The 24737-nt window shown below is 57.8% G+C and overlaps 1 protein-coding gene across 1 annotated transcript in view; it reads left to right on the top strand.

Annotated features, from left to right (window-relative positions):
• The window catches only part of COCSUDRAFT_39545 (ketoacyl-synt-domain-containing protein), a gene marked incomplete at both ends in the record, with an annotated part of 83961 nt that extends 59425 nt beyond the window's left edge, over window positions 1–24536 (top strand). Inside the window, 53 exons of the mRNA XM_005650936.1 lie at window positions 59–303; window positions 599–895; window positions 1056–1274; window positions 1545–1680; window positions 2059–2309; window positions 2572–2820; window positions 3095–3313; window positions 3570–3794; window positions 4111–4157; window positions 4192–4303; window positions 4458–4542; window positions 4647–4786; window positions 5064–5308; window positions 5495–7196; window positions 7324–7522; window positions 7640–7905; window positions 8034–8147; window positions 8285–8560; window positions 8795–9074; window positions 9295–9442; window positions 9624–9793; window positions 9955–10250; window positions 10462–10614; window positions 10803–11049; window positions 11219–11511; window positions 11672–11818; window positions 11939–12215; window positions 12373–13881; window positions 14007–14212; window positions 14354–14572; window positions 14717–14914; window positions 15088–15457; window positions 15601–15884; window positions 16080–16253; window positions 16451–16696; window positions 16864–17119; window positions 17229–17384; window positions 17516–18568; window positions 18733–18846; window positions 19326–19543; window positions 19772–20039; window positions 20223–20437; window positions 20576–20773; window positions 20891–21120; window positions 21318–21453; window positions 21609–21869; window positions 22045–22326; window positions 22540–22659; window positions 22803–22985; window positions 23156–23379; window positions 23496–23631; window positions 23790–24050; window positions 24219–24536. Of these exons, the coding sequence (XP_005650993.1) occupies window positions 59–303; window positions 599–895; window positions 1056–1274; window positions 1545–1680; window positions 2059–2309; window positions 2572–2820; window positions 3095–3313; window positions 3570–3794; window positions 4111–4157; window positions 4192–4303; window positions 4458–4542; window positions 4647–4786; window positions 5064–5308; window positions 5495–7196; window positions 7324–7522; window positions 7640–7905; window positions 8034–8147; window positions 8285–8560; window positions 8795–9074; window positions 9295–9442; window positions 9624–9793; window positions 9955–10250; window positions 10462–10614; window positions 10803–11049; window positions 11219–11511; window positions 11672–11818; window positions 11939–12215; window positions 12373–13881; window positions 14007–14212; window positions 14354–14572; window positions 14717–14914; window positions 15088–15457; window positions 15601–15884; window positions 16080–16253; window positions 16451–16696; window positions 16864–17119; window positions 17229–17384; window positions 17516–18568; window positions 18733–18846; window positions 19326–19543; window positions 19772–20039; window positions 20223–20437; window positions 20576–20773; window positions 20891–21120; window positions 21318–21453; window positions 21609–21869; window positions 22045–22326; window positions 22540–22659; window positions 22803–22985; window positions 23156–23379; window positions 23496–23631; window positions 23790–24050; window positions 24219–24536 (14873 nt within the window). The remainder of the gene's footprint in view (window positions 1–58; window positions 304–598; window positions 896–1055; window positions 1275–1544; window positions 1681–2058; window positions 2310–2571; window positions 2821–3094; window positions 3314–3569; window positions 3795–4110; window positions 4158–4191; window positions 4304–4457; window positions 4543–4646; window positions 4787–5063; window positions 5309–5494; window positions 7197–7323; window positions 7523–7639; window positions 7906–8033; window positions 8148–8284; window positions 8561–8794; window positions 9075–9294; window positions 9443–9623; window positions 9794–9954; window positions 10251–10461; window positions 10615–10802; window positions 11050–11218; window positions 11512–11671; window positions 11819–11938; window positions 12216–12372; window positions 13882–14006; window positions 14213–14353; window positions 14573–14716; window positions 14915–15087; window positions 15458–15600; window positions 15885–16079; window positions 16254–16450; window positions 16697–16863; window positions 17120–17228; window positions 17385–17515; window positions 18569–18732; window positions 18847–19325; window positions 19544–19771; window positions 20040–20222; window positions 20438–20575; window positions 20774–20890; window positions 21121–21317; window positions 21454–21608; window positions 21870–22044; window positions 22327–22539; window positions 22660–22802; window positions 22986–23155; window positions 23380–23495; window positions 23632–23789; window positions 24051–24218) is intronic.
• Between the last annotated feature and the right edge of the window lie 201 nt (window positions 24537–24737).

Genomic DNA, 24737 nt, shown 5'->3' with positions numbered 1-24737 from the left:
AGATTGAATGATGTCCCTTCTCCATGAAACTCAGCTGTCGTGCTCTGCATGCGCGCAGGCCTGGCCAGAACGCTCTTCATGGAGGACAGGGCGCTGTTTGGCACCACCATTGACCTTCAAAGTGGCGGCTGCCTGCCGAGCGCTGTGCAGCTGGGCCACATGGCATGCAGCAGCGGCGAGTTTGCGGTCTCTTTCAGGAGCGGCAGAGCATTTGGGCTGCGTATGGTGCCCAGCGCTGGCATGATGCCCCGGCCGCTGCCGATGGATGGAGCGTTCACCAGCATCGTGTCTGGAGGCACCAAGGTGAGAGCTCAATACCTCCTGTAATTGCTTGCAGCAGCTCAGCAAATAATGGTGCGCATGCATGCGTGAGCATCTCTGTACCTTCTGGAAAATTGCTGCGCAGCAGCATTTGATCAATTGCCACACAGAAAGAGATGTTGAACTTAAAAAAATATTGAGAGATGAGCAGGACCTGCAAGAACTGAATCGTCATATCAGTCACTGCCTTCTTTTCACTTCGCATTGAGGAGTGCATTTGATTACCAGCTAGAGAGACGATTAAATGACAGGCCCTAAAATATCCTCTTCTGCGCAGGGCTTGGGCCTGGAGTATGCTCGCCAGCTGGTGGCGGCGGGCTGCCGGTGCCTGGTGCTCACCTCCCGCTCTGGCACACTTCCACTCGATGTGCTGCAGGAATTCGCATCGGCCGGCGTCACAGTCTTCACCGTCAGCGCCGACTCGGGCGACGCCAAGGAGTCCGCAGCCGCTCTGCGCTGGGCCCACGAGCACCTGCCGGCCGTGCAGCACTACGCGCATGCAGCTGGGGTGTCCGGCTTTGCCATGCTCGACAGCATGAACGAAGCAGACTTCTGGGACGTCGCGAAACCAAAGGTACGCATGTCTCTGTCTGCCTGTCCTCTCATATTTTTTTTGGTTTGTCAACATTGATATTGAGAGACTTGTAGCTGGTGACATCACTAAGGCTTCATGGATCGCAATGTTTTGCAAGAATGCCAAACTTGCCGTTAACAGAAATATCTGCTGCTCGCAGGTGATTGGTGCGGGGACAGCCAGCGCCATGCAGCTGCCAGTGCAGTCACAGGTGCTCTTCTCATCAACATCCTCAGTCTGGAGCCAGTCCGGCGCTGGGCACTACGCGGCCGCAAACGCATTCCTGGACGGCCTGGCCACACAGCGGCAGCATGCCGGCCTGCCTGCAACCGCGGTGCAGTTTGGCCCCTTTGCCGAGACGGGCATGGCCTCGGAACACGTGGCGGCGCTCGCCTCGCTGGGCCTGCACAGCCTCTCTCCTAAAGAGGCACGTCATATTACACCGATTCCCTTTACCAGAGATTTTATTACTTCTGCTAAAGAACATGTGCTGTACTCCCTTCATGCATAACCTGAAGGGACCCCTCCACCGACATCAAGAATTGGTTTGAGCTTATCAATTGCTATAAGATTACCCAGATTACCTTTTTCAATTGAGATTACTGATTCATCTTAAAAGCACCAACATCAAAATGAATCCATGTTTCAGGTGTGGGAGGCTGGGGTGGCGGCCGGATCGGTCCCCCAGATGGTGTATGCGCGCATCGACATCCCACGCTTCACCAGCATCTACTCTGCTAAGGGCCCCTGGGCGCTGCTGCGCTCACTCTCAGCCGTCGATGCGCGTTCACAGACTGCCGCTTTGCCTGCACCCAGCCATGCAGCCGCAGCGCAGGCTCCTGCTGTCATAGCTGGCGTGCAGAAGCCAGCGGTGGCTTTGGAGGCCGTCACAAAGGTGGTCAGGGACGCTGCACTTAGCATCCTGGGCGCTGACTCTATCGAAGGCGCGCCCTCATTTTTCCACGTGCAATTTTACACCTAAAAACGGAGTGGGCTGGTAACGTTGACAACGGGAGGCATAAGACGCACTTCAGTGAGGGATGTTGGGCACTTGAAAGGGTATTTGTCCTGCAATACAGCGGTGGAGTGCCTAAGGCATTCATACATTAGGGCATTTGATAATTGTGGGTGTATATAAGCAGAGTGTCTTGATGCATTTGCAGGGGCGGATGGGCAGTTTGCGGCGGGCAGCTTTGACTCACTGTCGGCGGTGGAGCTGTCCAACGGCGTTGCCACGGCGCTCAACCTGCAGCTGCCGGGCACGCTCGTCTTCGACTACCCCTCAGTCAGCGCCATGGCTGCCCATGTGCACTCCCTCATGGCCCCCGCCGGCGCCCTGGTGCCGGCACATGTAACCGCGACCTCCCTGGTCACCTCACCCCTGGACGCCCACCCCTCGCAGCTGCTGGCCAAGGTGCGCAGTCATGTCAATCCTGCAAGGATTGTAGCTTGGCCAGCACATTTACCTTCTTATCACATACTGTTCCTGCCAGAAGGCAAGGTGGGTCTGCAAAAGAGTTCCAGTTCGATTTGCTTTGCCATACAAGCTGGCGAATCCTGTGCTGTGGAATGTCGTGTGTATGACTTTGTAAGAAGGATTCACCGCATGCAGAGACATTGCAGAGCCAGGAAGAAAACTCCAGCGTTGATGACACAAGTTTATGTCCTGTGCGCAGGTGTCCATTGCAACACGGCTGCCAGTGGGCAATCAGGCAGCGGCAGCGCACTATGGCACCGGCTGCGACGCCATTACTCATGTTTCGCATGCGCGCTGGGACTTGGAGGCGCCGCGCAACGGCAAGAGCCAGCTGCGCGCCAGATTTGGCGGCTTTCTGGCGGGCGTGGACCAATTTGACGCCGCCCAATTCGGCATCACCATCCCTGAAGCCGAGCTCATGGACCCGCAGCAACGCCTCCTCCTGGAGGTGACCTCTTCCAAATCACTTGCAGAACAGTGCTGGTCCGATCAAATGAAGTCATGGGGAAGGGGCTGATCATGCCTTGTGCTACACCTGTGAAAATCTGCAGTGTGCAGAGATTGGCAGTGCTCAAGGTACACAGATACCTAAATTGAATGCTCTTCTGTCTGACGAGTACGAGTTGTGTGAGGCGTTATGCGAAATTAGACATGCTCAGGGTGACGAGATACTTGGTGAATTGCAAGATGTCTTGCTGAGAGTTTCTGGTGGAAACATGCAGGTGTCATGGGAGCTGATGCAGTCCGAGGTAACTCTGACTTCCAGCAGCGGCAATGGTGCAGCGCCGGAGGTGGGCGTGTATGTGGGCATCCAGCAGATGGAATACGGGGGCATGGCGGCCCCCTACCTCTCCAAGATCGGCCCCTTCTCGGCCACGGGCGGCCCCTTCAGCGTCGCCGCCGGCCGCATGTCCTTCATCTACGGCCTCAAAGGGCCCGCGGTGCACCCACAACCCTCCGTGTCTTCTATTTTACAGTCTCTCAACGAGATGCTTGCACATAGGTCCCTCAATGCAGAACTTGCCCATTTCTGTATTTCCAAGCTGCCAGAACAATCGCCGTTCCATTGTACAAGCCACCACAGCCAAGCATGCAACTGTACTCCGGCACTCCTGAGTAAGAGATTGGAAACATGCTGTGGGTTCTCCTGATTTGAGAAGCCTCTAGCAGATAACACTTGATGGTGTTTTTTTGCAGGTGAGCATGGACACGGCGTGCTCATCGGCGCTGGTGGGCGCGCATCTGGGCATGCAGCACCTGCGCACCCACCGCGGCTCCGTGCTGGCGGCGGGAGTCAACCTCATGGTGGCCGAGACCACCACGGCGGCCGCGCAGGTGGCCGGCATGCTCACGCTCGACGGCCGCTGCAAGACGCTCGACGCCGCCGCCGACGGCTACGTCAGGCGCGCACATGCCCCCCATGTGCCCGCACATGCCCTTTAGGCATTATTTTATATTACTTTGCCACCTCTTGTGGCAACCCCTTTGCCAGTGGAATGTGCACCACAGCTGGGAAATTGCATGCATGATATCATAGTAACTTCTCTCTGCATGTAAATGTGAGCTGACAGAGAGTTAAAAACAGCAGCAAACTGATGCTAGGTCAGCCAAGAGACCACATTCTTGTATTTCTGCTGATATTCTACGTCTCAAAAACTTCTCTGAATATTTCTGCAAAGCGCCAGAATAATACGTTTTATCTCACAAGACTGACAGCTTGGCGCGCTGTGGCTGACAGGGGCGAGGCATGCATTGTGATGCACCTTGCGGCGGCGTCTGTGGACGGTGAGGATCTGGGACACTGCGGTGTTCTGCTGAGGGGAACCTATGTGAACCAGGACGGCCGCTCCAGCAGCCTGACTGCCCCCAACGGCCCCTCCCAGCAGAGTGTTATCCGTGGCGCCATCAGCGCAGCTCACATGTCTCCTGAGGTGGGCGAATACTCAATGGCAGCTCAGTTTTAAAATTTTGGCTGTTCAAATTAAAGCATAGACCCTTGCAGGGTATGAAGGACCCCATTCAGGGCTTGGCAAGCTTCTTGCAGAAAACAAGGTAGATTATTCAGAGGGACTGCTTCTCTTGCAGGCAATTGGAACTCTGGAGATGCATGGCACAGGAACGCCCCTGGGCGACCCCATCGAAGTTGGAGCTGCCTCAGCAGTGCTGCAAGGTGCTTCACTTCCACTTGGATTGACGTTCTGCTGAACATGCTGCTTCCATCTCCATCCTGCACCCCTGCATGAGGATGCCTGTTTGAAGGGTATGTCTGTGCAGGCGGGTCAGCCTCGGTGCGCATGACGGCCACAAAGTCTCGGTTAGGGCATGCGGAGCCGGCGGCCGGCGCTGTGGGCGTCTCAAACCTCATCACCATGCTCGGGCAGGCCACCACCCACGCTATCAGCAGCCTGCGCCAGGTACGCCAAGTTGACACTTTCATTCAATGCAGCTCGAAACAACTCTTGCTTGTACCCAGGAAACACCTTGAAATCTTTGTTGAGCAAATGCAGAATGTAGATTCCCAGCCCTTCATGAAGTCTTCACCCTGTGATTTTTTGGAGTTTTTGGTATAATTCCTAGGAAAATCAGAGTGGGGCATTGAATCGGCCCTAAGTGGGCTAGAAGCATTGTTATTTGACTCAGTGACTCTTGGATAGGCATTTCTTGAACCTAATGCTTGTTGCAAATCTGCAGGTAAACCCGCATGTCAGCAGGATCCTGCAGACACAGGAGCAGCTGGGCGAGCGGCCGCGCTTCATCCCCCGCCAGCACGGCCCAGGCGTGCAGCCCGGCAGGGGCAGCGCCGAATACTCTGCCGCGGCCGGTGTGAGCGCTTTTGCCTTCCAGGGCACCAACGCCCACGCTGTGCTGAGCCGCTCATCAGGCGCTCTGGCAACCCCTGTGACCAGGAGGCCGCTCTGGCAGCGCCGTCGGCTGTGGTGCGCACCCCTGCTTTGCTCTTGTATAACATTAACTGCCATCTTAACAGTTTCCTGATATGGAAGAGAGAAGAAAGAAAATACGCGCAAATGTTCTGATGCTCAGCTGGGCCCTTTTACTGAATCTCAGTATCAAGCCGGTCAAGCAGAGAGCAAGCAGCAGTAAAACACTCTCCCCGTGTGCAGGTACTCTCCAGTGGAGCCGCACATGCTACTGGCGCGCTGCATAGCAACACCAGTAGAGGCGCGCATGGAGGCAACGTTGTCTCACACGGCGCTCTGCTATCTGTGGGATCACCGTGTAGCGGGCCGCGCGCTCTTCCCGGCAGCAGCCATGCTGGAAGCGGCTGCAGCTGCCACCGCTGCGATGCTTTCGGCCGCGCCCGGCGCTCTGTTGGGGCTGGCTGCTCTGACAGATGCCAGCATCCCCGCTCCCCTCGTGCTGCCCAGTGCAATGGAGCAGACCAGGACAGCTGTTTGCTTGGGAGTCACAGTGCTCGCCAGATCTGGCACTCTCGAGGTCGCGTCAGCTTCCGGAGGCCGCCAGGTTCATCTCAAAGCCGCAGCCACCTGCATGCTAGTGTCAGATGCAGCAGCTGTGCTTGCTCCCTCTCAGCAAGTCCTTTCTGCCATTATCAGCGGAGCTCTCAGCGGAGTGCACAAGAGGCATAGCACTGCTGCAGTGGCAGTTGCCAGCATGGCGCAGAACGTGCGCCAGCCGGGCGGGCAGTACCTAATCCACCCGGCCGTCATTGACAATTGCACCCAGGCCGGAGCGGCGCACGCATTGCCGGGAGACGCGCCGGCCGTCACGCGGGTGCCGGCCGGCCTGCGCGCCTGCGCCATTCGCGGGCGGCTGGCGTCCGCGCAAACCTTCGCGTCCGCCGCGGTCATGGGTCTGTTGGCGGACGGCACAGCCGTCAGCGACTACTGTCTGGTCCCTGCGGCTGAGGGCAGCTCGGCCATGGCGATCTCTGGGATGCTATTCAAGCCGGTCTCGCGCGGCAAGGGCGAGGCGCCTCCTGTGCCGGCGCCAGCAATCAGCAAAGTTTCAGCGCAGGATGCAATGTACGAGTTGTGCTGGGCTGTCACAGCGCCGGGGGCTGCGCCACCTTTACTGCCAGCTCAGCACCGGCCGGTGCTGACCTGGACAGCCATGTCAGCCGGCGGCGTAAAGACAGCAACTGCCAGGCTTGCTATAGGCGAGAGCAGCTCTGCGCTGGCCGGCAGCCTGCGCTTCATCCAAGCAAATGCAGCTGCTGCATCTGCAAAGGCAGCCAGCGTGCAGCTGCACACCTCAGCTCCGCAGCTGGATGTCCTGCGCAGCTGCGCCGGTGTCTCCCAGCAATGGAGCAGGGCGGCTGAGACTGAAGCCGGTGCCAGCGGGCTGCTGCGCGTGGCTGCACAGGAGATTTCCGGCACATCCTGGCAGCACTACGCAGGCAGCTCTGCCGCTTCAGACGCGCACGTGCAGCCAGCGGATGCATTCGGCGTGTGCAGCAGCCGCAATCTCAGCCTGGCCCCGCGCCTCCAGCCCTCACAAGCAGCTGGCTCAGCACATGGACTCCTGGGCCATCAAATCCAACTTATCGGTGAATCGATCATTGTGACAGGCGGTCTTGGGGACATCGGATCTCTCTCTGGAACATGGGCAGCAGAGGCTTCACAGGGAGCTCACATCTTCCTCATCGGCAGATCGGGGCGAGCCGCTCAGATGTTGCCGCAAGCTCTGCTGTCTGGTACAGCGGCTGTGCATGTTGTTCGCTGCGATGCAGCGCAATCCTGTGAGGTGGATGCACTCTTGCAGGCTGTGCGCTGTGGTGGGCCGCCGCTGCGCTCTGTCATGCATGCCGGCGGTGTGCTGCAAGACGCTATGCTGCCAAAGCAGGTAATCAACTTGTCAAACCACTGGCAGACTCTCCTTTCTTTAAATCCAGATTTGCAATTTAAGGTAGTTTTCTTCAGGCTCGACTATTGCCTCTGGTGAGCATGATCAAATGCAAATGGCTGTGCAGAGCGCCCAAGGCATGCGCGCCGCGGCAGCTCCCAAGCTTGTGGCGGCCCAGAGGCTGGCGCATGCGTCCAGCGGCGAGCCCGTCCAAGCATGCACCCTGTACTCCTCGCTCTCGGCGCTGCTCGGCACGGCTGGGCAGGCAAACTACGCAGCAGCAAACGCCCAGCTCAACACGTGGGCAGAGCTGCAGCAGTGCTCGGGTGACACCCTCTTACATCAATCCTCTCTCCTGCTCATCAACAGAGTGCAAACGCTAGATAGCGCCATTCTCAAGTAGCTGTATAGGTGCGCTTGACATGATGTGGTCTTTTTGGCAGGCATTGCCGCAAGCAGCATCATGTGGGGCCCATGGGCGACCGGCATGGCCGCCAACGATGCGCGCTTGAACGCTCGCTTCTCTAAGGCAGGACTCACAACCATCACGCCAGGCCTAGGCCTGCGTCTGCTCTCGGCTGCGATGGCGTCTGGGCTCAGCCAGCTTGTGGCAGCACCCGTCATGTGGGACAGGCTGCTCAAGTCTGGCGCACCGCCCATCTTTGAGGCGTTCGCTCCTGCAGCCTTGCCGCCGCCAGCACCAATCGAGGTGGGGTGCTTTTTCTAGTTTCGGCTAGGCTTGAGAGTATGCCCAGCTGCGCATTCAACCGAGCCAGATATTTTGAGAAATGCGAAGGCCACTGTGGTTGCATTTGACGAGGATGGGGCTCCTTGCAGGTGACCTCCAGAGCGCCTCAAGGGGGATCCGAAGCCTCCATGCAAGCAAGGGCCCTCCAGGAGGTCAAAGAAGCCGTTGCTGCCATGTTGGGCACCAGCATTCCTGACGACCAGGTGTAGATATTTGCGTCCTTTCTTCCCTGCCTTTCAGCTCAAAATATCTATAATATCTACAACATCTACAATATACACAAGTGTGCAAAGTGCATCCTGTTTTGTGACCCACATTCATGAGCCTGTTGTTGATGCAGCCGCTACTGGAGGCTGGTGTGGACTCCCTTGGAGCTGTGGAGCTGCGCAACAAACTGGAAACCAACTTGGCCACCGAGCTGCCAGCCACTGTCACCTTTGACTACCCCACCACATCCGCACTGGCGTCATTCCTGGCAACACGCATGTCTCCTGCGCAGCCAAACCAGGCTGCAGATGCGCCAACAAGCGCACACGCGAGGTCCCAAGATTCTGTGGAGCGGGATATTCAGGAAATCCTTCGTGCCATGCTGGGCGCTGACATCCAGCCCGATCAGGTCAGATTACACGACCAGCCATTGAACCAGACCTACCAAATGGGAAGCCTCTTGTCTTGCACAACTGCCTGCTTGTCGTCAAACGGAAGTCTTTGCACGCAGGTGGAGAGTTTCCCTGGCATTGCAAGTGTATTGCAGACAATTTACATCTATGAAACTTACAAGCAATCAAAGAATCCCAATGAGCGCCAGCAATAATGCAGAGGCTCACACATGTTGCACATGTGCTTGCAGCTGCTGATGGAGGCCGGAGTCGACTCCCTGGCAGCAGTGGAACTCAGCAACAGTGTCAGCGCACACTTTGGTCTTGACGTCCCTGCCACCCTCACCTTCGACTACCCCACCATCTCGGCCATGGCCGCCTTCTTGGCGCCCCAGACCGGCCATGCGCAGCGCGGCGTTGCCTCCGTGGACCTGCACAGCAGCATGTTGGTCGCCAGTGACAATCGCGGCGCCGGCCGCCATGTTGCAGACATGTCTTCCATTGTCGGCGTGGTCTGCAGATACCCTGGAGGTGAGGCTGCACCAGTCAACCCTCCAATGTGTGCTCTATTCGGCATACATGAAATTTTCTGCATTTGAAAAAATTGGAGATATTCTGCATATCATTTTTCTGAGGATCCTCCTGATCAGAGCACAAATAGAGCTCAAACCATGGCAAGGGGAGATCCAAGAATGTGTATCTCAAAGTAATCTTACATTGTGCGCTGTGGCTGAAATGAGGTGTGCTGCAGGGGATGGGTCAACATCGGGGGCTGCAGGGTTCTGGGGCACGATGATGGGCGAGGGAGATGTGCAGCGCGTGGTGCCGGCCGCGCGCTGGGACATGGATGCCGTCTACAGCCCAGACATCCTCCCCGGCAAAATGTCCATCAATGTCAGGTACGTGCTTTGGACGCCCTTCAGAGAATTGTCCTGAATTCTGCAAGTTTGGTCCAGTAATTTCTCTTCGATCAAATCCCGAGTATGCACAGGGTGAGCTTCCCTGCATTCAAATGTTAAGAAAGGGACAGCTCTCAGACTGCATGTCAGACGATCAAGCCATGCTGCTGCATGCGCGCAGGTTTGGGGGCTTCTGCGCGGATGTCGACAGGTTTGATGCTGCGCTTTTCCGCATGTCACCTGCGGAGGCGGCGGCCACGGACCCGCAGCAGCGAATTTTGCTGGAGGAGACGGCCTCGGCGCTGCACCACGCGTGCGCCACCCTGGACGCTGACGTCAGCTCATTCACAGGTTCACTTTTTCTCTTTTCCCCTGTCTTGCCCAATGCATTGTCTCTCCTGATTCTGTCGATGCTTAGGCCTTTCTCAAGCATGCACCTGCTCAAGGGACTCGCGGCAGGGATTTGAACAAGGCAGAGCAATGCTTTTGGAAATTTTCAAATTCATGCGCAGGCGTCTACATCGGCTGCATGTACCACGAGTACATAGACGTCCAGGTGGCGGCTGGCGCGAAGCTACCGCCCCAGGCGTTCATTGGCAACGGGCCGCCCTACATGGTCGGCCGCCTGTCCTATGCATTCGGGCTGACTGGACCCTGCGTCAGCACCGACACCGCTTGCTCATCGTCTCTGGTGGCCGCCCATTTGGCGCACCGGGCTCTGCTCAACGGCGAGTCGGCTGCGGCCGTGGCAGGCGGCATCAACATAATGCTGCTTGGTGGGACCACAGCCGGCATCTGCCAGCTCCAGGTGAGCATTGCACCTGCTCACTTTCACAGCAATACATTATCATTAGTACTCTTATTTATCTGCTGTTCTTGCCAGAAACAAGGTGCGTCTGCAGCACAAAGCTGCAGGTAAAGGCTGCCACATCTTTTACCCCTTGATGGACTCGCTAGCCATACATGATGCTCTTGAACAAGTTGTGGCATGGGCTGTAACACGGAGTGCATGGGAGCAGGCGTTGTCGACTGTGGGACGCTGCAGATCCTTTGATGCATCTGGAGATGGCTATGGCCGCGGCGAAGGCTTTGCTGTGGCGGTGCTCTGCCCCACAGACTCCGCAGCTCCCTACACTCCGATGGGTGTCCTGTGCGGATCAGCTGTGAACCAGGTAGGCCTGCAACTGCCTGTGAGCCTACCTGTATTTTGAAACAAATGGGTTTTGCAGAAGCTGGCACCTCATCACATGCTCATGCATATTGTGAGCTGCATGCCTGCTGTTGGAGCAAGAAAAAAAAAAGTCTTACAGGTGCAAAATCTGCAGAGTTGAGCTCAACATTTACTGTGAATGGTGTGCAGGACGGCCGCTCGAGTGGGCTGACAGCGCCCAACGGGCCCTCACAGAGCGCACTCATCCGCACAGCGCTGGCTTCTGGCAGTGTCGATCCCATGCGCGTCCACACAGTGTCGGTGCACGGCACGGGAACGCCTCTGGGCGACCCCATTGAAGTTGGCGCGCTCGGCCAGGGCGTGTCCGGTCCCCTGGCGCGGCCGCTGACCATGCTGTCCAACAAATCCTGCTTTGGGCATACCGAGGGCGCTGCAGGTGTGCCTCAGTGCAGAAGCCTCTTCCTTTTGGAAGGAAATTGCCCAACATCACAAAATAGCATGCTCAAAACTTCTGTCCTCTAACTACAAATCAGGCCCTCTGAAGTCTAGGAAAGCTATGCGATTGAGCAGGTGATTTGAGACATTTGCATGCATGCGGACTGCAGGTCTCACCGGCCTGCTATTAGCAGCCATGACTCTGCACAGCGGCGCCTCGGCGCCAGTCAAGCACCTGCGCACGATCAACCCCTACGTGGCTGCGGCTCTGTCGGACTGGCGCCGTCACTGCGGCCTGCGCGCCTGCGTGCCCCTCCAGCCCGGCCCGGCCGTCGCCGCAGCAAGCGCGGAAGAGGGCTCGGCGGTAGCCGGCACGAGTTCCTTTGGCATGAGCGGCGTCAATGCTCACGCGCTTGTGGCCCCAGGGGCCTTTGCACAGCCGGCTTTAATTGCTTCTGATAAGGTCAGATACCCTTGGTCAGCTCATCGCTGAGCTCTCTCGCTGGGTGTTTTCTGCTCTAGATATTTTGGGGAGTGCCCTGAGACTTGTGCTCGGTGCGCGGCATGCAGCAAAGATTCTTAACCTTGTCCTGTGTGACCTGAGTGACTGTTATTGCTTGCAGGACTTGGTATTCAGCCGCAGCAGCCACTGGTGTTCACCGCCCGTGCATCCCTTGCTGCGGGGGGTTGTACATGGCCATTCAGCCAGATCGTTGGTGCTGCAGTGCAACCTGCAGGCAGCTGTGCTTTCCTATTTGCATGATCACCAGGTGAGCCCCATGCTGCTATCAGTCGAGCCATCATTCATACTGAATGTTTGAGATTATTGTCCACCAGACTGCGTGCATGCAGTATAATATAATAAGCTCCTAAAGCCATTATCTTTGCAGGTGTTTGGGCAGGCCCTAATACCAGGTGCCGCCATGCTGGAAGCTGCGCTGTCAGCTGCGCACCTGCTGGCACATGGCTCAAGCCTTGGCGATCTGTCTCCAGCGCTCCTGGGTGTCAGCATTCCAGCGCCCCTGATGCTGTCTGCATCCAAGCCAGCCACGATGGAATGCGTGCTCTCACTGTCGGCCAGCGCAGCATCGGTCTCAGTGCACAGCAATCACAAACCTGGCCAGGCGTCTGCTGCGCACCTTCAAGGCCTCCTAGCCGGTCTGTTAGGTGAGAACTTTGCATCTTGGAAGCGAAACTTGCCACATATAATTGGTTGTATTTTGGCATATGATATGATAGATATGCTCACTCTGCCATCCTCTCCCCTTTACAAATCATGTAGGCCATGCGCAACAACCTGATGCAGAATTTTCATGTATCACAGGACCCAGCCAGGCAGGACAAGACTTGAGCAGAAGCGTCCTGCGCAAAATACTGGTCAGCACAGCAGCAGCACAAGGTGCAAGCCAGAGTCCAAGCCCGCAGCAGGCAGCAGCAGCGCATGGTGAGCTCGCCCAGAAGAGAAGCAATGACAGCTACAATGTGCACCCCGCCACCCTGGACGCCTCCCTCCACCTTGGCGCCCTGCTGGCAGCCACAGACACTATCAAGTCTAGCGAGCAGCCCACAGCCGGCACAGTGACAGTGCGGGTGCCGTCCGCGCTTGCAGCCTTCTGGACTCCCGGCGGCGTCGGACAGGTCCAGTCATGGGCGACGGCAGGGGACGTCTCACTGCAGCCGGATGACTCAGCGCTGAGCAGCTACTGGCTGGCTTTCCCCGGCGGCCGCGCCGGCGGCGCAAGCATGCAGCAGCTGCTAGCCAAGCCGATGACTGGCGCGCCCAGAGCAGCACCCAAGACCGTTGCGCGGGAGCGGACTGAGATGCTGTACACGCTGCACTGGAAGGCGGCAGAAGCCACTCCTGCCGGGGCCGCCCCCTTTCCTCTGGCACGCCACCGCAGACACGTCCTCTCCTGGCGCACCATTGGAAGGCCCGCAGCAAACATGTCAGCGGATTCTCTCCTGCTGGGAAGTGAGAGTGGCAGCGGTGTTGGAGGAATGAATTCTGCCGGCCTAGCACGCATACAACAGGTGCTGGCTGGGCGCACTGGTGAGGCAGCAGGGCTGCAGCTCAGCACTCTGGGTGTCATCAGCGCTGGGCCTGGAAAGCCGGGCCGCCTCAGCAGCGCCACTGCGGCTGCGGGAGCCTCCGGCCTGCTCAGAACGGCGGCACAGGAGTACCCTGCCATGATGTGGCAGGCACATGCCAGCGACGCACTCGCCAGCAGGCAGTCTGCAGCTGCTGCGGGCACAGATGCCTTTGGCGTACGCTTGACAGATGGCGTCACCTTCCTGCCGCAAATGCTGCCTTCTGAGCCTCGCACCGCAGCAAATGACTCCGCACCAGTCATGGGTCATTCTGGCAGCGTAGTCATATCCGGCGGCCTGGGAGACATTGGCGCGATGCTGGGGGTGTGGGCAGGCCAGGATCCCGGGCTGCATGTGCACCTTCTGGGCCGCAGCGGCCACGTGCAGCCGGCGCTGACAGCAAAAATTGCCGCCATGCCCCTCGTGACCATCTCTCGCTGCGATGTGGGAATGCGCGAGGAAACACGCTCGCTCGATGTGCAGGGACCCCTGCGCCAGATCTGGCACGCCGGGGGAATTTTGCAGGACGGCACCCTGCCGAAACAGACGGCGGCCATGATGCGCGCTGCAGCCGCCCCGAAGCTTCCCGGGGTGTTGAACCTGATGGCCACGGTGCAAGGCTCGCCGCTGGAGAACGTGGCGCTGTTCTCATCAACGGCTGCGCTGCTGGGTCCGGCCGGCCAAGGCAATTATGCGGCCGCCAACGCTCAGCTCAATGCATGGGCACAGCACGCACAAGCCACAGGTGGGCTTATCAGTTCTTATCGTTTGTTTTGTCTCATGTATGCATTCCTCTTAAAAGAGCAATACATCCTGACTCGTATGTGTAAGAGGAGGGCTGAAATGGTGCTGGGAAACATTTGCATGCAGGGGTGGAGAGCGTGAGTGTCATGTGGGGTGCGTGGGCGACGGGCATGGCTGCGGCGGATGCAGCCATCCTGCAGCGCTTTGAGCGGCTGGGCATGGGATCCATCAAGCCAGCAGCGGGCCTTGCGGCCCTCTCAGCAGCCCTGTCAGCGCCCATGCCAGATGCTCAGGCAAGTGGCAACATCTCACAAATTCTGGGGGAACCACGAGTGTCCTTGCCTAATAATATGAGCTTGTAGCTTCAAGTTAGCTGCAAAATAGCATTCAGAGGCAAGTCAACAAGATTGGGGTCTACTTGACAGAGGCAATGCAATGCAATAGTCAGTTGAGAAGCATCTTTGTGCATGCAGGTTGTTGCCAACCCCTTCATCTGGAACCGCTTGAACAGGCCAGGGCAGCCAGTGCCATTCTTGTTTGATGAGTTCAAACCTGCAGAGCAAAAAGCAGTGGCAGAGATGCAGCCGGTGGCATCAGCAGCCAAGCTGCAGGCAACCACAGGCCCAGCCATCTCCCCAGCAGATGCTCTGCGTGACCTGATGGACATTGTAAAGGGCATGCTGGGACCGCAGGTGCGCATGCAGCACTCAACTACTTTTGGCAGAGTCTTCAAAAGGACTTCCTCGCATGTGTAATCTTGTTCAATCTGCGGGGTTTGTAAGGGTTGTGGGAAGCATGTAAAAGCGTGGCTAAACTCTTTCATTCTTTGGTGACAGGCAATGCCAGACCAGCCTCTGATGGAGGCTGGGTTGGACTCTTTGGGAGCAGTGGAGCTGCGCAACAGCATCCAGTCCCGCTTCGGCCTGGAGCTGCCAGCAACTGTCACTTTTGACTACCCCACTGCTGCCAACCTGTCCACCTACATTGCAAGCCAGAAGGCGCCGCCATCTGCACCTGCAACAGGACCACAACCTGTGAGTTTCTTGACCAAAATATCCCCCCGCTCAGTGTCGAAAGTTACCGAGATGCAGCTATTTTGCCTTCAGGTTCACCTTTTCGCTCTCAAAGAGAAGGCCTGCAATTGGCCCTTAGTTACCCCCAGGACCAAGGCCTACCTTTTGAAAAGGCATGTGCTATGAATATGTAGGTGCGCGCTTTCAACATCAGCCCAGCAGACATTCAGGGCATAGTGGAGGGTATCCTGGGCGCAGCTGTGGCAGCAGACCAGCCCATCATGGAGGCCGGTCTGGACTCCTTGGGAGCTGTGGAGCTGCGCAACACCATTGCCACAAAGTTTGGCATTGAGGATTTGCCAGCAACGCTCGTGTTCGACTATCCAACTGCCAATGCTCTGGCCGGCCACCTGGCCTCCGTGCAAGGGCCAGCCGCTGCCGCGTCAGAACTCGCAACGGTGCCCAAGAGCTTCCCAGAATTGGTGCAGAGGCGGGACGCTGCGTGGCAGTCACGCGCATCAGAGGTCATCGGCATTTCCTGCCGCTACCCCGGAGCTGGCACAGGTGCCGCCATATACACCCTACCTGTCAGTAATCAGTACGACATTCAACTTGAATGATTCAGCTCTGCAGCCTGCAATCAGCAGCTCAACGCAATCTTCATGCTTGAATGTCCTGAGCGTTGATTGCTGTTCAATCTGTGCCAGGATTTAATGGTTTCTGGGCGAATGCGGCGGCTGGGGCGGATCTGCCGAGGCCGGTCCCGGCGGATCGCTGGGACATCGAGCGAGCGTATTCACCGGACGCCACGTCATCCGCCATGACGATGTACGCGCGCTGCGCCGCATTCTGCAACGGCGTTGCCCTCTTCGACTCGGCTGCCTTCCGGCTTCCGCGCAACGAAGCGGTGGCGCTCGACCCGCAACAGCGGCTGCTCATGGAGGAGGTCGGCTCTGCGCTCGCGCATGCGGCCAGCGCCACCAAGCAGCCAGTCAGCAGCTTCACAGGCACGCGGATTGTCTTTTACCCCTCTATCAATTATATGATAATCACGTGCGAACAGCCAGCAATAAAGATCTGACGCAAAACAAATCGCAGAGTAAAAGATAGAAGACACACCAGTCACGGAGCGGGTTTGAAAGGTGTGCTGGCTGCAGGCATGTATGTGGGCTGCATGTACCAAGAGTACACGGATGTCATGGTGGCGGCTGCCGGGAAGCTGCCGCCCCAGGCAGTGGTGGGCTCCGGCCTCAGCTTCATGGTGGGGCGCCTGTCGTACACCTTCGGCCTGACCGGCCCCTGCATCAGCACCGACACCGCCTGCTCCTCTTCCCTCGTCTCCACCCACCTGGCACACAAGGTGCAGATCCAATCTCCACCTTTTACAACATGCCCCTTGCCAGAACTGCTATTTCTAAAAGAAGTTATCTGCCATCTTCCCAACAAGGTCTTGAGTGGCTTTGTCGAATTTTGCGATGCGTGCATTAAGGAATGGGACATTAAAGGCTGGAATATTTTTAGTCATAAGCAGCAAAGTATTCTGTCGGGCAATTGCAGAGCCTGCTATTGGAGGACAACGATGCAGCAGTGGCGGCTGGGGTGAGTCTGATGCTTCTGGCCGGCACCACAGCCGCCATCTGCCAGCTGCAGGCGCTGTCGCCCGTTGGCCGCTGTCAGACGTTCGATGCAGCCGCCGACGGCTACGGCCGCGGCGAGGGCTGCGCAGTGGCCGTCCTGCGCGACTTCTCAAGGGATGCGTCAGACTCTGTGCAAGTGCTCATCAGGGGCTCCGCTGTCAACCAGGTGCACTCTTTTCCCAGTACACCGGGCAAATAGCAGATTTTTTGTCTCCATGCCATTCAGATCCCTCTTTGCATGTCTGCCTTGAGAGATTGCTCAGCAAATTCCAAGCGAGAAGTATTCCCCTTCACGCAATGTCATGACAAAAGAAATGTCCTTCCTCTGTGCAGGACGGCCGGTCAAGCGGGCTGACGGCGCCCAACGGCCCCTCACAGAGTGCTCTGATCAGGGCAGCCCTCAAGTCCAGCCGAGCAGCCCCCACAGAGGTGGGCCTGGTCAGCATCCACGGCACAGGAACGCCCCTGGGCGACCCCATCGAGGTCGGCGCGCTCGGCCAGGGATTCGGCGCGGCCGGCGTCAGAGCGGACGGCCCCATGGCCCTGCTCTCAAACAAATCCTGCTATGGTCACACTGAAGGAACTGCAGGTACAATCATATTGCATCCCCATGTCATCTGCTTTCTGGATATGGAATGTGAAATAGCTTGTGCATGGCGACGACAGTGTTTCTGCTGAAACTTTTAAGTTCCATGCAGGTCTGACTGGCATGCTGCTGGCGAGCGCGGCGCTGCGGGAAGGCATGGCGGCCCCTGTGATGCACCTGCGCAACGTCAACCCCCACGTGGCCGCCGCCCTCAAGGACTGGGGCCGCCACGGCGGCCATGCAGCCGCTGTTCCCCGGCAACTCTCAGGTGCCGCACCTGTCCGCCCGGCAATGTTATCTTTTGAGCACAGCTGAAGCCCTTGAGAGAACTTGCTAAAAAGGTTGGATAAGGAAACGTATATTGCGCGGCTGTGCTCAGAATGGAGTGTGTCTGTGCAGGTGCTCTGCAAGGGGGCTTCAACACGAGCCAGCTGGCAGGCACGAGCTCCTTTGGCATGAGCGGAGTCAACGCGCACATGCTGCTCGCCTCGCCAGCTGTCACCGGCCACCTGCCTGGCCAGCCAGGAGCAAGCTTGCCCTGGGAGCGAGCCCGCTTCTATCCGCTGCCCAGGGCGCACCTTCTGGTGCAGGGCTTCCTTCGACCTGGCGCAGACTCTGCCACTGCCAGCTTCAGCTTCTTGCTGGGTCCCCAGACGGCGACCCTTGCGCAGAACCTGGTGTGTGGCCAGCAGCTCATGCCGGCTTCCGCGCTGCTGGAAGCTGCTGCCGCCGCCATGTGCACGCTGGACGAGCAGCTGGCATGTGCCTCCATGGCGCGAGTGGTGCTGCCTGAACAGGTGCCGCTGCCAGCTTTGCCAGCTTCTGCCGCCTTCACGTGCACCTTCACCACGGCAGCGGAGGTCACTGTGCGGGCGCACGGTGACCGCAAGAAGCCAAGTGGTGGCTTGCTCCTGCAAGCTCAGCCCTTTGCAGCTACACAGAAATCCCAGGGCCCAGTCAAGCTTGCAGCGCCCACGTCGGCACTGGCAGACATCACATGCTTCGCTTTGAATTCAGCATCAGAGACCGCAGAGGACTCTGCGAAGGCAAGCAGCATCGCTGTGGGAGACGCGCATGGCGTGTCCTGCGACGGCTACCTCTGCATGCCGGGAGTCAGCGCCTCAGCGCTTGACCTGCTCACAAACGGCAGCAGCGGCCCTCAGCAGATGCTGGCGCCCACAGTGCTGCGCTCTGCAGACGCGTTTACTGTGACGGCTCTGTCAATCAGGGACAGCAGGGCTTGGGTGGTTGCCAGGACAGGTCAGCGCGCCAGTGCAGGCGGTGCAGGTATCACAGGAGGCTCGGGTGAGCTGTCGGCATGCTTTGAGGCGGTCAGCTTCCAGGTAGCGAAGCGTGCAAAGCAGGATGCCATGGAGGCGGCTGCTGGACTTGTGTACGAGGTGGAGTGGCAGACTGCGTCTCCTGTCCAGCATGGCAGCTTGACATCATCAGGTACATGCATCAATGCCCCTTGTCCTCATTGAAAAAGTGTTGCATAACATATGAATGAAGCATTTGCTTTAATTCTGCAGTGTGAACATATGCTTCAAACTGTGGCTGGTTCTAATGTCATGCACCATAAGAAAAGAATTCGAGCGGCTTTGTTGTTTCTGTAGGTGTCAAGCCCACACAGCTGCAGCTTGGAGGCTTCACTGTGCGAAGCAGGAAGGCGCCTCTGCAGGGCACATCACTGGCTGCAACAGCCGCCGAAGCATCTGCAGCGCTGCTGCGTGAGCTGCAGCACCACAAGTTGCATGGCACAAAGCGTATCAGCCTGCCTAGCACGGGAGTGCACACCACAGCCGCCCAGCCAGCTCCCATGCAACCACTGTCAGCCATACTGGGACACAGCTCAGCCCTGGGCATCTGCAAGTGCCTGCCCTACGAGCTACCATCCCTCGCCAATGAGCCCTTTGACCAAGACCCTGCCAGCACAGAGGCAATGTCAAGTAGCGTTGCTGGCTTGGAGCAGGGCGACATGTATGGTGTTCACACGAGCTCAAACACGCTCAGGCGCCCGCTCATGCTCTACAGGAGCAGCCCAGCGGCTGGCTTGGGCGCTGTCACAAGCGCGCAATCCTCTGCCTACATCATCACAGGCAAGCGTTTCTGCTATTTGCCTATTCACGCCTTTCAAAATGCGCCTAAGAATAAAAATTACATCCTACAATGAGGCTCATTCAGAGAAAATGTGGACTTTGTGAGACAGGTGGGACAGCGGGGCTGGGTTTGCTGACAGCGTCCTACATGCTGTCATCCGGGGCGGCTCCTCTGATCCTGCTCGGGCGCTCCGGCCGGTGCGCGAACTCAGCCGACATGCGCCTCCTGGCCGACGCCGGCAACGCCGCATGCGTCACGCTGCTCCGCGCCGACGTCTGCGGCCGCTCTGAGGCCGGCGACGCCGTTGCCGCTTCGCGCAACAGCCCTGTCCGCCTCGGCGGCCTGCTCCATGCAGCGGGCCTGCAGGCAAGACCCTTGTTCCTGGCACAATTGCCTTGATTGTGTCCCCCTGCAGCCTTGCATATTTAGGCTGGTCAGCACGGCCTGGTGCGGCATCATAGCTAGTACATTGATGAGCACAGAACACAGTACTAATAATGGTCCAATCACAACAAAACGCCTTGATGCTGAACGGGCGTCATGTGTGTTTGCCAGGTGGAGGCGCGCCTGCTGAAGCAGACACCGGGCACGCTGCGGGCGGTAATCGCGCCCAAGATAGGCGCGATGCAGAACATCGGGGCGGCAGCCGCGGCGGCGGCCGTGTCGCAGGCACTGATGTTCTCGTCGGTGTCCTCGCTGGCCGGCTTCTCGGGCCACGCCAATTACTGCGCCGCCAACGCCGCTGTAGACGCGCTCGCCGGTCACGACGCCGCACGTGGCCTGCCCAGCCTGGCCGTCCAGTGGGGCGCCTGGGCCGCTGTCGGTGAGAACACTCACCTCAAATTTGAAATCTCAAACCTTAATTTCAAAACTGGATGACAAAACTTCACCAGGCAAGCCGATATGGCAGAGAGTATCATGTGCATGCATGCTTGCTTCCACCCATGCTCCTGCTTCCTTGCACTTCCACCGACATATATAAAATCATTGTTGGTGTTGTGTGCAGGCATGGCAGCGGACAAGCATGCGGTGAGCGCAGCACAGGCTGAATCGCTGGGGATGCTGTCTCCGGCGGCTGGAGTTGCAGCAATGGAGGGGCTTCTGCGCGGCGCCACGTTTGGCGTACGCGGCGCGGCCGCCCCCGGCTACTGGCGCCTGCTGTTGCAGGGTGTCAAGCAGAAGCCTGCCATGTTCGCTGTTGTCTTGGACTCTGCAGATGAGGTGAGCGCTTCTTGGCACTTCTTGGCTCGCACAGAACCTTCCTGAAGCTTGCAAGGTTGCGGTAGGTGTTTTTGACGGTAAGCATCAGGGCGCCTGATGTATCTGCATTGGCCTGAGTGTGGAAAGTGCAAAATGCAGGAGGGTGACAAGGCAGAAGTGCCAGAGGCAAAGGCGAAGCAGGTAACCAAGAAGGGCATGCCATCCTTGGCAGAGCTGGAAGCCACCATCCTCTCTCTGGTGCACGACCTGATCGGTCCCGATGTGACCCCTGACGCGCCCCTCTCCAGCCAAGGACTCGACTCCTTGGCTGCCATGGAGCTCAGACAAAAGCTTCAGGTGCGTCTTGACAACCTGACCCCCTGCTGATCACTTTCACAGATGGTTTACAGATGTGCAGCATGCAGCTGGCAGCTGGCGTATCACACCGTACAGACTGTGCAATGCCGTGTGCAGGATCGCCTTGGCCTGGAGTTGACGGCGCTGATCGAGGACCCCGGGAACGCCTCAGTGCGGCGCCTGGCTCAGGAAGCACGCAACAAGCTGGCGGCCGGAGAGGGCGGCAGCGGCGGCGCCGCAGCCGCGCAGGAGCGCTCGCTATGGATCTCGCCGACGCCTGTCTCGATCAAGATGCGGCTGTTCTGCCTGCCCTACGCCGGCGGCGTCTCTGAGAATGTCTTTGCAAGGTGCGCACAAGCCTCTCTCACGCATGATTCAGATCCCCTCAAGACAAATTGAGATGCCGTTGCCATTTTTGCCGATGCCGTTTCCTGACGTTTGACTGATGCTCGGCAGCGAGGCCATCATGGAGTATTTGCCGATAGTGCGCATTATTCATAGAAACTCTGAGGGAGGCCAAAGTGCTGGACAATTGTGTCTGCAGGTGGGCAATGATGCTGCCACCCAGCGTCCAGGTGTGCCCTGTAGAGATACCTGGAAGGGGCCGCAGAGAGGGAGAGCCCTCCATCAACGAGATCTCTGAGCTGGCCAACATCCTCGCGCATGCTCTACCCCTGCAGGTGACCTTCGATTCCCTCTGCATTACAGCTGTCATTAAAGGTTGCTACCCTAACATGCTTGCCTGCTTCCTAACTGCATGCCATTGCATTTGCCAAGTCCACACCATGAGGGAGGATCTGAAACACATCAGCGAGATTCATTACTGGATGCGCAGGACAAGCCGTACGCGCTATTTGGCACCTGCCTTGGGGCAATAACAGCGTATGAGATTGCGCGGGTGGTGGAGCGTGAGAAGCTGGCGCCCATGCCCGTGGCGCTGTACGCGGCTGCCGTGTCGCCGCCGCACCTGTATGCGTTTGCTGTCATGAAGCTCTACATGACTCGCCAGCTTGCGGCAGATGAGCCGCCGCCCTTTGAGGAAGTCATGGACAAGCTGCGCGGCTGGGACAAGCTGCCAAAGGAGACCCTCATGCTGGTGAGTCATGCGCCTTTCTTTGGATTGCAGTTTTTATGAATTATTCGTGTGGAGCATTCAGGCTCCTCTTCACAAAAAGCAGTGCCAACGCTTTCACGGAGCCCAGACTCTTGTCTCTAAAACCTTGCCACCAGTTAATAAGTTGGTGAAGCCCTGGTGCTGTCGCCTTGTGCAGGTTTTTGAGAAGGGCAACTTTGCCGGCCTTGAGGAGATGAAGAAGAGCGAGCGGCTGTTCAACAAGGTGGCGCCCATGGGTGTCAACGACATCATGATGGCCGTGCAGTACCGCCACACGCCGCTGCCGCCCCTGCCTCTTCCCATCACCTCCTTTGATGGCCTCGCAGATGGCACCATCGACCGCGGCAACATGGAGCAGTGGGCTCAGTACACCAGCGGCAAATTTATTAATGTGCCCATCCAAGGAGATCACTACTTTGTGTCCTCCCGCTACCGCGAGGTGGGTTGCCATTCTCTATTGAAACTTTCAACATATTAAATACACCCATAGCAGAGACAAGCAATATGTTGATGTCCTTGCGCCCGTCTTGCCATGCTAGATCTTATCTCCCTGGCAGTGATTGATCCAGTAGGCAAAGGCAGGGCAACAGGCAGGTGGGCAAGCAGGGCTTTGTTGCTTGTGGGAGTCTGAGAGGTGTGACTTTCGCTATAGGTGACCAAGGTGATCGCCACGGATCTGTTGGACTTCATGGACAAGGCCGGCGCTGGAGGCATTCTCGGAGAGGGCCACTCCTGGGTGGGCCCCGCGCAACCAGCGCTGCCAGATCCTCAGGTGCTGCACAGCTCCTGATGCAAAAAGTATCACATATGAAAATAACACAGCCATATTTCTGATGCTGCGGGCCAGCATCCCACATGTGCATGCGACGGTAGTCTTCCAAAACTTGGCGGAAATATCGCCTTCTGTGGGTGCAGGATGTCATCGAGGAGATAGGCGGCGAGACTGCAGGGCACACCGATATTGATCCAGCAGAGCTGGAGGGAGAGATTCGGGACATGGTGTCCGGCTATGTGGGCGCGGATGTGGACGTCAGCATGCCGCTGGCTGCCCAGGGTCTGGACTCCCTGGCCGCCATGGAGCTCCGCCAGAAGCTGCAGGTGCGCTGCTTTTTCCCTCTAGGCCATTTTGTATGGCCGATTGCCTACTGCCCACCACCATCAAACCACTACTTCCCACAGCTGACTTCCTAACGGAAGGAAGACCCTTGGAACCAGTGGAAGTGTTGAAAGGATCATAGCTAATGTCGCGTTGCGGTCACTCGGTGCAGGATCGGCTGGGAGTGATACTGACAGTCTTGATTGAGGATCCTGAGGGTGCCACCATCGCGCGGCTGGTGGCCGAGGCCGTCTCCGCAACGGGCGGCGCGGATGGCGCGGCGCGGTCGTCCGGATCGCGGGGTTCCCTCTGGATCTCCCCGTCGCCCGTGACTGTGAAGCTGCGGCTGTTTTGCCTGCCGTACGCTGGCGGCGTCTCTGAGAACGTCTTTGCAAGGTAGACCCATTCCGGTGCCTCTCCTCACATATGGGCACAGACTTCATTATTTGAAGGCTTGGGCCGATATGATAGTTGTGAGATGAGGTTGCTGACCTTCAAGTGCTTGGTGGCAGGTGGGCCATGATGATGCCTCCCAGCATTCAAGTATGCCCCATCGAGATACCTGGCAGGGGTCGCAGAGAGGGAGAGCCCTCCATCAACGAGATCTCCGAGCTGGCCACAGCGCTGGCGCATGCCCTGCCTCTGCAGGTGAGGGCAGCCTGACTTCCCCCATGAAGCGCTTGTTCCATTGATGATCATGCAGCACAGTGCTTGAGCAAGGCTAGCTGTGGCCTTCCCAATGCTTCCTCGTACACGTATATTGTTGACATTTGCCTAAACGGGAGTCTCTTTGTTCTCTGCTGCAGGGCAAGCCGTACGCGCTGTTTGGAACATGCCTGGGCGCGATCACAGCCTATGAGGTGGCACGTGTGGTGGAGCGAGAGAAGAACGCGCCAATGCCAGTTGCCCTCTTTGCCGCAGCAGTGTCGCCGCCGCACCTGTATGCGTTTGCTGTCATGAAGCTCTACATGACTCGCCAGCTGGCGGCGGATGAGCCGCCGCCCTTTGAGGAAGTCATGGACAAGCTGCGCGGCTGGGACAAGCTGCCAAAGGAGACCCTCATGCTGGTGAGAATCAAGACCGACACGTAAAGGATGCTGTTAACTGTAGATGCCCTCAGTACAAGCCCCATTTTGTATACAGTGTTTCAAGACTATGACCTGGCCCTTGGTCTCTCCATTCTGTACTAAGGCAATGTTAATCTCATCGTAAAACCCTTCAATGTTTCTGCTCAGGTTTTTGAGAAGGGCAACTTTGCCGGTCTGGAGGAGATGAAGAAGAGCGAGCGGCTGTTCAACAAGGTGGCGCCCATGGGTGTCAACGACATCATGATGGCCGTGCAGTACCGCCACACACCGCTGCCGCCCCTGCCTCTTCCCATCACCTCCTTTGACGGCCTCGCAGACGGCACCATCGACCGCGGCAACATGGAGCAGTGGGCCCAGTACACCAGCGGCCGCTTCACGAATGTGCCCATCCAGGGAGACCACTACTTTGTGTCCTCACGCTACCGCGAGGTACATCATCTTTGCGCATTCCTCTTGTGCAAATAATGTGCAATTGAGAGGCAAAGAAATTCAGTACAAAATTCAACAATGCCCCACCTTTGAAATGCCGTAAAATTGCTCGCAAAGATGGCATGCCTTGTGGGATGAACAACAGGTACATTCCCCAAATGCTAAAGATTGTGCAATGTCATGCGCAGGTTGTGGATGTGGTGATGGAGCAGCTGCTTGACACCATTGATGGATTCC

Source organism: Coccomyxa subellipsoidea (genome assembly GCF_000258705.1).
Source record: "Coccomyxa subellipsoidea C-169, whole genome shotgun sequence".
In the NCBI taxonomy this organism is placed as follows: Eukaryota; Viridiplantae; Chlorophyta; class Trebouxiophyceae; family Coccomyxaceae; genus Coccomyxa; species Coccomyxa subellipsoidea.
This window is presented reverse-complemented; position numbering and strand designations above follow the sequence as displayed.